The sequence below is a fragment of the Echinops telfairi genome, unplaced genomic scaffold (genome assembly GCF_000313985.2).
Source record: "Echinops telfairi isolate 266 unplaced genomic scaffold, ASM31398v2 ScPeMD7_1713;HRSCAF=2227, whole genome shotgun sequence".
Lineage (NCBI taxonomy): Eukaryota > Metazoa > Chordata > Mammalia > Afrosoricida > Tenrecidae > Echinops > Echinops telfairi.
Window position 1 is genome coordinate 20614155 of NW_022105611.1, and position 13417 is coordinate 20627571.

The 13417-nt window shown below is 37.4% G+C and overlaps 1 protein-coding gene across 3 annotated transcripts in view; it reads left to right on the plus strand.

Annotated features, from left to right (window-relative positions):
- Positions 1–13417, plus strand: part of FCHSD2 (FCH and double SH3 domains 2) — a 264805-nt gene that overhangs the window by 50224 nt on the left and 201164 nt on the right. For all 3 annotated transcript variants that reach the window (XM_004708805.3, XM_045293192.1, XM_045293193.1), the window contains one exon: positions 4636–4681. In XM_004708805.3, the coding sequence (XP_004708862.1) occupies positions 4636–4681 (46 nt within the window). Of the gene's footprint in view, positions 1–4635; positions 4682–13417 lie in introns of those variants that run through there.

Here is a 13417-nt window from a genome sequence, read left to right on the forward strand (position 1 = left end):
ACCAAATTGGATCACTTGTTGTTCCCTTGTCCCTGGATTTGTTAATACCACTTCCTTTCCCCACCACCTCCCTGTCTCCCATGTTCATCATTGTTTTTTAAGGATGCCTAATTCCATTGTATGAATGTACCAGAGTTTGTTTAGCCATTCTTCTATAGTTGGGGTTTTGCATTGTTTTTTATCCTTTTGCTATTATAGAAATTGCTTCAGTAAACATAGGTTTGCATACGTTTGTTCATGTTTTGTTCTTTGTTTCTTTAGGGTATAAGCAAAATGAAGAGATTGTGGGATCATATGTATTTGTATGTGCATTTTTTTAAGGAAACATTGTACTGTTTTCTATAGTGGTTGTACAATTGTACAATCCCACCTGCAATGGTTTTTACTCTTTGGATGAAGTCTTTTGACGTCATCTTTTCAGGAGGTTCCAGTTACCTATTTTATCTTCTGCTGTATGTGTTTGTTTTTTTACTATGTTTGGTTTAATGTATACTGTGCTTTAGGGCCCTTAAAGTTTTTCCTATTTTTTCATTGCTGATCTTTTTTTTTTAAGTTTTATTGGCACATAATTTACATAGCATACACATTAATAGTTCAACTGTTCAGTCATATCAAGGAGAATTGTACGATCATTACTAAATCATTTTTAGAACAACCCCCCCATGGTTAAGTCACCTTTAAAATTAGTTGTACAATCACAGTCAGTTCTAGTGTACCATCCCTGTTCCCATCTTCATTTCCCACTCCTGAAATCCTCCTTCCCTCCCTGTCACCCACTCCTGCCCCTACATCCCCTTTCAACCCTGTATCTGTTATTATCACTATGTATCCACTCCTCCTGTGGGTCACAAACTGGGAAACTTATCAGAAACAATAAAAACTGAATTTGAAATAAGGGGTAAGGATAAAATAATAATAATATAAAGACCAAAATAAAAATAGTGAGTTAGAAAGAAAAGATTCATCAACATTCCAAAAGCCGGGGAAGAAATTTCTGTCACGGAATAAGTACGAGATACTTGCTCACAGAACCAACTCAGGTAGGGTCTGTAGGCAGGTCATCTGGCCATGGATCGAGTTTGATCAGCATAATCAGTCTTACAATGGTTTTTGCCTGACAGTAAGGCTGTTTGAGACTCTTGCCTGTGGCTAGAGCCAGCTGCTCAGTCTGACTACATACTCATTAGTTGGGTTTTGGGTTCCTAGTCCCCTCTATAGTCTTCTACAAATTGTGACTTCATCATTTTATTTATTTATTTTTAATTGTCTTTTTTTTTGGGGGGGGGGTTGTAATTTTGGCTCTGATACTTTATTTACCCTTCCCCATATTCGAATGTTGTAATTGTCATCTTTGGATCACAAGCTGGTGTGCTTCTTCCAGTGTGGACTTAGTTTGACTCCTGGCTTAGATGGCTGCTTGTTTGAATACAAGCCTTTAAGACCCAGACACTATTCTGCTTGATAGGCGGATACCATCTACTTTCTGATTCACCATACTTTGCTGTAGTACCCTTATCAGTGATCCTTTCATGAATCATTGACGAGCTTTATAATTTTAGTGTTTACAATTAGGTCTCTGCTGCATCTTAAATTCTTTTATTTTTAAAAAAATCATTTTATTGGGGGCTCGTAAAACTCATCATAATCCATTCATACATCCATTGTGTCAGGCACTTTTGTACATTTGTTTCCCTCATCATTCTCAAAACATTTGCTTTCTACTTGAGCCCTTGGTATCAGTTTTTTTTAAATTCTTTTTTTTTTTAAATATGGACAGAGGTATGAGTCCTGTTTCGTCCTTCTGCAATTGGAAGCCCAATTTTGCCAGTACTATTTGTTAAAGAGAAAAACAGTAAAAATTTAAGTTTGTCCTGGTCTGTGGTTTTCTCCAGTTATATGAGGGTTTATCTATTGTATTCCAGTCATCACCGTTGGTTATAGAAGGAGGAAATCTCTAGTTTCTCAGCTCAACATAATTTTATCAGATTCATAAGTTATTGTATACATTAGGAGTTGATCTATTCTCATTGCTAAGTATTATTTCATTTTATGATTATATCAGTTTGTTTATTCATTGTTCCATTGATGGATACATGGACTGTGTCATGTTTTTTGCTGCTATTTTGCTAAATGTGGTGAGCATTTTTGTATAAATATTTTTGTGGTTATATGCTTTGCTTTCTCTAGATAAGTACCTAATATTAGAATTGCTTTGTTAGGGTAGATGCATGTTTAGTTATATAAGGAATGCCAGATATTTTTCCAAAATTGTGGTACAACTTTATGTTCCCACCAGCCACATGTTAGATCTCCATTATATCTTAAAAAGATATTTTGAATATCATTTAAAATTTTAGCAGTTTGTGTAATATGTCTATTTTCATTTATAACATTCATCATTATAGTTATTGACATCCCATTTTTACTACTACCCTTGTAATTTAAACATTTTTAGGTGTTCTGCCTACTATCTGGTAATGTTCTTAAACTCATTCATTATAGAGTTAGGGGGTCTTCCAAGACCACCCTAACCTCTCACTGAAAGTTTAGGGGTCTCCAAATAACTCTGAAATTCAGTAATACATTAGAAAGAGTCTAAACTCATTGAAAGTTATTATATTCATGTTTTTGGTTTATTATGTATAAATCTAAAAAACAAACTCCCTGCCATCAAGTCAATTCCAACTAATAGTTGACCCTATGGGACAGGGCAGAACTGGACCTGTGGACTTCTGAGACTGTGACTCTTTCCAGGAGTAAGAAGCTTTGTCTCTCTCCCTTGGAGTGGTTGGTGGTTTCTAACCTTGCAGCTAGTCCAGCGTGTAACCACTATGCCACCGGGGCGCTTTATTAAACGAAAATATAGAGATTAAAATCAGCAATGGGAACAGGTGCTTAGGCTAGGTTCCAGTTGTGTTCTCAAGCACAAGTGCTTGTTTCTCTCACGTGATTTATGATAGCATGTACCGTGTATTGCCAGTCAAGGAACCCTACGTGACTCATGCAGTCCAGAGTTTTTATTGGGCCTCATTCACATAGATATGGTTGACTGCCCCTGACTTGATCTTTGTCTCTAGTTTCGATAGAAGTTTAACTGATGCCATGTAGCTCAGCGCCTCCTTTCTCTGAATAAATTGTATTGCTATCACAGCCTCTCTGGTGTGACCCTCAGATAAACACACTATTTACCAGTCTAGACTTTCCACCTTCCAGAGACTTAAAAATTACTTCCAGAAATCAAGGGCCAAGGCCTAACGTCTCTTTGGGCAACGTTCATCATTTATTATGTACTCACATATACGCTCCTTGGTTTGTAAAATTCATATACAGTATGTTTATGTTAACTGTTAGGCTTCATGACCTTGGTCATAGAGTGTAACTGGCCCAGATGGATATAGAGTGTGTCCTTGGTTCAACTGGACAACAAGAACTAAGCTATTGAACTATTTAATCTAAATTTTTGTAGAGTCTGAAACCATTCTGAGTCCATAGTTGAGGCAAATGGTTAAACAGCTTGGCTGCTAACAAAAATGTTGGAGGTTGGAATCTACCTACATGTGTCTTAGAACAGCAGTTCTCAACCTGTGGGTCGTGACCCCTTTGGGGGTCAAATGACCTTTTCACAGGGGTTGCCCGATTCATAACAGTAGCAAAATGACAGTTATGAAGTAGCAATGAAAATAATGTTATGGTTGGGGGTCACCGCAATCTGACTGCTGTAGAAGAAGGGCCTGACCATCTGCTTCTGAAAAACCAGCCATTGGAGCCCTAAGGAGCACAGTTCTGCTCTGTGCACTTTGGGAATGTCAGGAGAAGGATTCCACTTGTTGGCACTGGCTTATCCAGTTAAACAACTGATGAAGAATCGATTATGGTGTTGGTGAGGAATATTGGTTATACCATGGACAAATCAGTGTTAAAAGTGCAGCAGAATGCTCCTTCAGTGTGAGGGTGGTGAGACTCTTCTTTTCTTTGGACATGTTATCAGGTAATACTATCATGTATGGTAAGGTGGAGGATCACTGAAAAAGAGAAAGACCCTCAGTGGGATGGATTGACACACTGAGTGCACCATGAGTGCAAGCATTTGTGAGAATGGTACAGAACCAGGCAGTATTTTGTTCTGTTGTATATCGGTTGTACTGAATTGGATCTGACTCAATGGCATCCAACAACACCAGAGAAAAGCCTGGTGATCTACTTCTGAACATTTGCCAGTGGATCACAACAGAATAGTGCCTAATATGGTGCTAAAAGAGCACGCTCCTGTCCCTGCAAGTCGGCAGATATTCCAGTTCAAACGGATCAATGAGTATGAAGATGGTGCAGGCCTGGGCAGCTTGGTGTACAGAGTAGCCATGAGTTGGTACGGACATGACGGCAACTAACAACAGCAGATAGCCTGATTACAGAGTTTAAGTTCTTAAAAGCAGCTATACAAGGCTTACAAAGATGAATCAAATATTGCCCCCTACCCAAATAGCTTATCAGATAGCATCTATTTATTTATTTAAATTTTTTTGAATCCCTCACCCTTAGCCTCTCAGATAGCATTGAAAGAGGTGTTGATAAATTCACATGACATTATTATCACTGTGCTTTAGGTAATGAGTATCTTTGTTTGTTTGTTTTCAGGACGTTCAGTCAAAAGAAGGCTGCTATTGAAAGAGAGTATGCACAGGTAAGCTTGGAGACGGGTGTCCTTACCTGGCTATCCCTCTTTTCCTTGGCAGATAGGGTTGTAAGAAGGAAGCTAGTGTCCTCACATTCTCCTTTCCCTCTCTGGCTGTCCAGTTCCCCTTTTGCTCTATTTGAATCTTCAGGTGAGGTGATAAGGTGTTTCTTGTACAAAGAAAGTTGTGAACCTCGTAAGAGAAATTAGTATCTATAATATTTGTAATGTATACACAAATATAAATATGTCCATTCTCCTTTCTATGTCCGGTTTCTGCAATTTTATGAAAAGTTAATTCTTACTTTTGCTCAGTCAGGTGTTTACTTCTCAATAGGGCCCTGTGATAGATAGCGGTATGCTTTCAAGGGCAGCTGTTTCTAGGGAAATTTAAGCATGTTCTTCTTTTATTTTAGTTAGAATCCTATTTGCTCCCAGAAAACAGGTTACATTGATAATATTATTTTGTGGATGGGAATGAATAATTAGTCTTATTTGTTCAAAAGCAGCTTAACATAATTTGGAATTTGGGGCCCTTACAGATAATTTTTTATGTAGAATAACATTTTCAAAGTCCCCCTTCCTCCAATTATATGAGGGAAGTAAAAAATATTGTTACCAAATTCAATTTTAGGAACCTTTACAAAAACTGCCAAAGTGTGAAGGTCTGATTTTCACCATGTTCTCCTTCTTTACACTTCTGAAGGTTGTGTTTCCCTAAGAAGTCTAGGGTTTTTATTTATACCATTTCAAATAGCAATTTTGGCGTCCTTGAGGGACTCAGATCATGTTCTTTTGAAATGTTCTGTGAGTTTAGGGAACAGAAGGAAGTCAGAAGGGGCAAGATTAAGGCTATGTGGTGGATGAGGTAAGATTTCCCAGTGAAATTCTCATTGGATAGTTCCTGCTTCCCTTGGTGAATGAGCAGGTGCATTGTTGGAATAGGAAAAAAAATATTAGCATTATTTTCCTGTTTGTTTTTTTTAATCAGCGCAGTTTTCAGTTTTCATGTTTCTTAAAACTTCTTCATAGTAATCCTCTGGGGTCTTCCTGTGTCTTTTGAGAAAAACCTATTAAGACAGCAGTTCTCAACCTGTGGGTCATGACCCCTATGGGGTGGTAGTTCGAATGACCCTTTCACTGATGTCTCCTAAGACCATCGGAAAACACATATTTCCGATGGTCTTAGGAACCGAAACACGGTTCCTCTGTCCATCTCTAGGTGGGTCCACCCACATGCAGATATGCCCAGACTGTTACCCATGCTACACCAGGCTTCAAGACAAAATTTCATTTATTTGTAATTAAATATAAATAGTTTATATTATATAATTGCATATAGTTTTTGTGATTAATCACTATGTTTTAATTATGTTCCATTTGTAACAATGAAAATACATCCCGCATATCAGATATTTATATTACGATTCATAACAGTAGCAAAATTATAGTAATGAAGTAGCAATGAAAATAATTTTATGGTTGGGGGGTCACCACAGCATGAGGAACTGTAATAAAGGGTCGTGGCATTAAGAAGGTTGAAAACCACTGTATTAAGACAACCTCTTTGGAATTCACCCCAAACAGTCACCATAACCTTCTAAGCCAGTGGTTCTCAACCTTCTTAATGCCGCAACCCTTTATAAGACAGCTCCTCATGTTGTGGTGACCCCCCAAACCATAAAATTATTTTAGTTCCTACTTGATAACTGTAATTTTGCAATTATTATGAATCGGGCAACCCCTGTGAAAGGGTCATTTGACCCCCAAAGGGGTTGCAACTCATAGGTTGACAACTGCTATTCTAAGCTGACTTCTCTGCCTTGAATTTAACTGGTCCAGCAGATTTCTTGGCACCACTGTTTTGATTGAGTCTCTGTATTAGTCTGGGTAGACTAGAGAAACAAATTCATAGTCACTAATATGTATAAGAGAGAGTTTTATATAAAAGAGCAATTGTGTATTGAGAAAACATCCCAGCGCAGTCCAGATCAAATCCATAAGTCCGATTTTTATCCCATATATCGATACTAGTCCATAAATTCCTCTTCAAACTCACGCAAGATGTGCAATGACGCCAAATATAGGAAGATCACAGGCCAGTGGGTGGAAAGTCTTGTGGATCCAGTGGCAGTGGATGCATCTCAGCGCTGGCAGGTGTCTCCACTTGGCTCCTTCAGCTCTCTAGCATAGCTCCATGTGTCTTCTTCACAGGAATGTCTCGCAGGGAGCTTGTGTCTTCCCTCCAAAGAGCTACATATCTCCTTAGCACCTTGAAATTAGATTATCAGTCTGTGACCTGACAGGCTAAACTCCACCCCTTCACTCTGAAGTCTCAAATTGACAACAGGTTATGTAACTACCATAGTCTGTATTTGAATACACCCTAATGAGACTAAGGTGTATTAGTGAAAGAACTTGTCCGTAGCCAAGTCATGTTTAAACATGTTTTATTTGGAATAAACCTGTGCATATATGATGAACTGGAGCCCTAGTAGCAATACTTTTTTAACTTACCTTGGTAAAAGTAGTATTTGTAGCCAAAAATTTAAATACCAGAAAACCTAAAAAGGCAAATAAATTTAATACTCCCAGTAAATATTCTGTACATGGTGACCACTTTTTCTGTTGCTACTGCTGTTACACTTAAAATTTAAGAGATTAGCATATGACTTTCTTTATCTTTGTGCTTTATCAATTTTTGGATTTAGTGTTATTTTAATTTCATATAGTCAGTTTTCTGACTTTATTTTATTTGGTGGTCATACAAAGGAATTAGCCAATTCCTTGAAAGGTAGATAGAACTCATGATTCATTAAACTAGTAAATAGTTACTACGAGCTTATTATGTAACTGATGCTTTATGAAATGAATAGCTTTTGTTCTAATATTTGTGTTGAACCTTCTTTTCTATGCATGTATAATAAGTACTAATAATCATAAGTTACACTGATAACTAACATCTATTGAATCTTATATTGTGCCAGGCACTATGTAAAAGTTTTAATCCTCCAATCCAGAGGTGTAAACAATGGGACCGATAGTTCCTGGGGTGCATGGGAGAAGGGAAGACAGGGGAAAATAAGTTGATGTTAACAAACCCAGGGACGAGGGGACAATAAGTGATTTAAAATTTATGGTGAGGAAGGCGTAGGATGCCTGGTAAGGCTTGATCCAGGGCAATGTAACCAAGAGGAATTACTGACTCCGAATGAAGGCCAAACATGACACTGGGACAAGAGGAAAGTAAAAGAAAATAGAGAACTAGGAGGCAAAGGGCATTTATAGAGGTCTAAATACAGGCATGTACATATGTAAATAGCTTTATATATAACAGCAGGGAAATAGATCTATGTACATATATTTATATTTAATATGTATTTTAAAATATATTTAATATATTTATATTAAGTATCAAGGTAGCAGATGGACATTGAGTCTCTACTCAAGTACCCCCTCAATGCAAGAACACTTTGTTCTAATAACCTGGCATTCCATGATGCTCACCTCCCGACACGATCACTGAAGACTTTGGGTCCATAAACAAATGTGGTGAAGAAAGCTGATGGTGCCCAGCTATCAAAAGATATAGCATCTGGGGTCTTAAAGACTTGAAAATAAACAAACGGCCATCTAGGCGAGAAGCAACAAAGTCAACATGGAAGATGCACACCACCTGTGTGATCGTGAGGTGTTGATGGGATCAGGTATAAGGCATCAAAGACCCAGAACAAAAAATCATATAAATGTGAATGAGTGGGAATGCAGAGTGGAAACCCAAAGCCCATCTGTAGATAGTTGGACATCCCCTCACAGAAGGGTCACAAGGAAGGGACAAGCCAGCCAGGGTGCAGTATAGCACTGACGAAACATACAACTTTTCCTCTAGTTCTTTAATGCTTCCGCCACGCACTATTATGACCCCAATTCTACCTTACAAATCCGGCTAGACCAGAGCATGTACACAGGTACAGATAAGAGCTGGAAACACAGGGCCTCCAGGACAGATAAACCCCTCAGAACCAATACTGAGAGTAGCAATACCAGGAGGGGAAGGGGAAGGTGGGGGGAGAAAAGGGGAACCGATCACAATGATCTACATAATAACCCCCTCCCAGGGGAACAAACAACAGAAAAGTGAGTGAAGGGAGACATGGTCAGTATAAAACATGAAAGAAATAATAATTTATAAATTATCAAGGGTTTGTGGGGGATGGAGGGTGGGGAAGGGAGGAAAAAAATGAGCTGATACCAAGGGCTCAAGTGGAACCCTTGGTGTTTTGAAAATGATGATAGCAACAAATGTATTAATGTGCTTGACACAATGGATGGATGGATGGATTGTAATAAGAGCTGTAAGAGCCCCCAATGAAATGATTTTTAAAAAAAGTTTAATCCTCTCAGTAACCTGTGAAATGGGAGTACTGAGCCCCATTTATGTACCCTTTAAGGAGTCCTAATGGTGCTGTGGACTCAGCATTGACCTGCTAACCCCAAGTTTGGCAGTTCAAACGTACTAGCCAACCACTCTGTAGGAGAAGGATGAAGCAGTCTGCTCCTGTAGATTTAGTCTTGGAAACCCTATATAGGGTCAGTATAAGTTAGAATCAATTCAGTGATGGTAGGCTTACCATGCCCTTTATAGCTATGTTTCTGTGCATGAAATATATAGCATGCACATTTATTTAATTGTGATTTACCGGTAGTCTTTGGTTTGCTTTTAAAATTTAATAAAAGTGGAAAATTTTCTTGTAAGATTTAAAATTTTAATTATCGTGAAAATAGGATATGTTCTTGATGAAATATAATTAAGAATTAAAAATATAGATATAATATTACATTAAATTATATGAAAAATAGCAGTTTTCTGCCCCAAATTGGATCTCTTTCTTCAGAGAAGAGATTGAAGGCATATCTATAATGATTCTCCTCTTGATTATTTCCATATCTTTAAGTAATGTACTTATAATTGATTCCTGATTTATCAACTCTAAACATTATTGTTCTATTCTTATAATAAATGACAAATTATCCTATTATGCCATTTCTTTCACTGTTTTAATGCTTTTTTTACTATATAAAATTTATTTAAATTATATCTGTTAATCAAATATAAACATAATTACCTGTTCATAAAATAGAATTGTTATAGTTACTATATAACTATAATTAATTTACTTAAACTATATCTTCTGTTATATACATATGTGTGTGTATGTATTTAGTGTATCTATAAAAATAAATCTGAAGACCAAAGGTAAAAAACTGATTTGAACAGTTAAAACTTTGTCAGTTGATTCCCTCACTGATGCATGCTGGACTTCATCTGGTTTTCAACATTTTCTGTTTTTTTACTTTGTTTTTGTTTACTCATTAGTGTGTGCCTCAGAGGTGTTGTGTTGTTGGGGGCCACCCTCTTGAAGTTGTGTTATATGCCTTTCTGTCTTTCAGTATATGAAACCCAGGATTGATGAACCTATAGGGACAGCAAGTAGAATAAGGATTTTAGGGGGGTAGGTACGGTGTTTATGTTTGTAGCGGGGGTGGGTGGGTAGTGGGGTGGGTGGGTGGTGGGGGTGGTAAAAGAGAGATATTGTCAAGGAGTCCAGGAAGAAAAATAATGTTTCAAAACTGGTAGCAATTGTACAATACTGTTTGATGTGATTGACTTATGGAATGATATGATACATGTAATAATTCCCAATTAATAAGAAATTAAAATAAACAAATAAAAGTACATTAGAAAAACAAATATGTATACCTGTAAGTTTATATGATACATACACATACATATACATACAGTTAAGCACTGAACTCTGGCGTGCTCGAGTTAGGAAGAATGGTACTTATGATTGTGTTTTGTTTTGGCTGATATTGTGGTTGTTTATCTTAGTAACATGTACTACATAATACAATATTATATTATGGAATCTCTACGTGAGGTCATGAGGAGTCAAAATCTATACCCTGGTAATGTTTTTGTTTTGTAGGGGGCTGGGGGTGGGGGTAGTAGCTAATAGAGCCTTGGTCGCATAGTGGATTACACTGTTGACTGCTAACACAAAAGCAGTAGTTCGAGCCCACTAGCCATTCTGCAAGAGAAACATGAGATTATACTCCTGTTAAGATTTACGGCCTTTACAAAAAAGAAAGGATTTATGGCCTTGGAAACCCTATAGGGAACCATCTCTGTCCTGTAGGGTTGCTAACCGTCAGAATGTGCTCGATGGCAGTGGGTTTTTAGTTTAATTGGTAATGATGTTGAACATATTTTCATTGGCCATTTGTATCTTCTTCAGTGAAATGCTTATATGTGTTTTCACCTGCATTTTTCATTGGTTTGCCTTCTTGTTAAGTTGTAGCAGTTCTTTATATATTCTGAATACCAGACTCTTATCTGATACGCGGTTCCTAATTTTTTTCACCAAGGCTGTTTTCTTCACTTTGTTGCAAAAGCCCTTTGTTGAGCAAAAGTTTTAAATTTCAATGAAATCCTATTTTTTTTACTGTTTTTGTTCATGCTTTTGATTGTCAGATCCATTGTTAAAAATAGGCCCTAATGTAGGAGGCCTGGTAGGGCATGACCTAGTGTAATGTAACCGAGAGGATTTACTCAAACTCAAATGAAGGCTGAATATGATAGTAGGACAAGAGGAAGATAAAAGGAAATAGAGGAAAGAGCTAGGAGGCAAAGGGTATATATAGAGGTCTAAGTAAAGGCATGTACATATGTAAATATATTTACATATGAGGATGTAGAAATAGATCTATGTGCATATATGTATAGGTTCAGCATTAAGGTAGCAGAGGGACATTGGACCTCCACTCAAGTACTCCCTCAATGCAAGAATACTTTGTTCTATTAAACTGGCATTCCTTGATGCTCACCCTCCTGACACAATCGCAGAAGGTAAATGTGGTGAAGAAAGCTGATGGTGCCCAGCTATCAAAAGATATAGTGTATGGGGTCTTAAAGGCTTGAAGGTAAACAAGTGGCCATCTAGCTCAGAAGCAACAGAGCCCACATGGAAGAAGCACACCAGCCTGTGCGATCACAAGGTGTCGAAGGGATCAGGTATCAGGCATCATCAGAACAAAAAATCATATCATTGTGAATGAGGGGGAGTGCGGAGTGGAGATCCAAAGCCCTTCTGTAGGCAGTTGGACATCCCACTCTGGAAAGGTCGCGGGGAGGAGAGAGGAGCCAGTCAGGGTGCAGTGTATAGCAATGATGAAACATACAACTTTCCTCTAGTTCCTGAATTCTTCCTCTCACCCCCCTCCACTATCATGATCCCAATTCTACCTTACAAATCTGGCTAGACCAGGGGATGTACACTGGTACAGATAGGAACTGGAAACAGGAAATCCAGGGTGGATGATCCCTTCAGGACCAGTGGGGAGGGTGGGGTCAAAAGGGGGAGTTAATTACAAGGATCTACATATAACCTCTTCCCAGGGGGGACGAAAAACAGAAAAGTGGGTGAAGGGATACTTCGGACAGGGCAAGATATGACAAAATAATAATTTATAAGTTATCAAGGGTTCAAGAGGGAGGGGGGAGCAGGGAGGGAAGGGAAAAATCAGGAGCTGGTACCAGGGGCTTAGGTGGAGAGTAAATGTTTTTGAGAATGATGAGGGCAATGAATATACAAATGTGCTGTACACAATTGATGTATGTATGGATTGTGATAAGAGTTGTATATGCCCCTAATAAAATGATTTTTTAAAAAGGCCCTAAAACAATACTCCCAAGCTTTCTTCTAAGAGTTTTATACTAAAGATATCTTGAAAGGTGGTAAGGTGGGAGGAGAACAGAACAAACACCACCACCCCCACAAACCCCTTTAGTAGGTTCTTCTTAAAGGTAAATAAAGATTGTATGTTAAATTATCTTTGCAAAGATGAAACAGCTTTTGCCTTTTATCCTTGGTTAATTGTAGTCTCTCTCTTTGTATAAACATCTAAACTCATCTGTACTTAAGGACATGTAGTAGGATGCTAATTTCTTTTTAAAAATCTTAAGGAAAGAATTTTCAGTCTGAAATACATCTAATTAATGATATGAGCAAACAACTTTTCTGACCTTTTTTTTTCACTCTTCAGTTTTGAAAGGGACATGATGGCCATCTCTCTTTCCTTCTAGTTTGCTCAATTACTTTGGGGAAGTGAAGTATGCATGGGTCCTGGACTTGAGAAAACACTAAAATCTGAGTGCATTTATTGTTTCATGTGCATGACCACTTGACCTTTAACAGTTTTGGCAAGCTTAAAACATTTTAAAAAATAGATGCATTACTCAGTTTTCATAACAGAAATATATACAACAGTTTCATCTTTATATAAAATTTTCTATAATTCAAGTTATTTAACATGTATCTGTAATAAGAATCAAGAGAGTTACTTTCAGCCACAAGAATTTTTTTAATGAATTTTCTATTGTATAAACCAACTTTAGATTATGTAACTTTTTATTGAGTTGAATTGAAATATGAAGAAACAGTTTGGCCGAATGAGACTTCTTTTTTTCTGTAGCTTTTTACCTTTAAAAACTTCAAATTTGCAGAAAACTTGGAGGAATAGTACACTGAATAAGCTGTATTCTTTCCTTTATTTTGCCACATTTTAGCTAGCTATACATTTGTTTTTTAAAATTATTTATTTTGTTGCAGAGAATATACACATCAAAACATACTAGCTAAACATTTAAGCCAGACCGTTTGCAGTTAAATTGTAGCCATCATG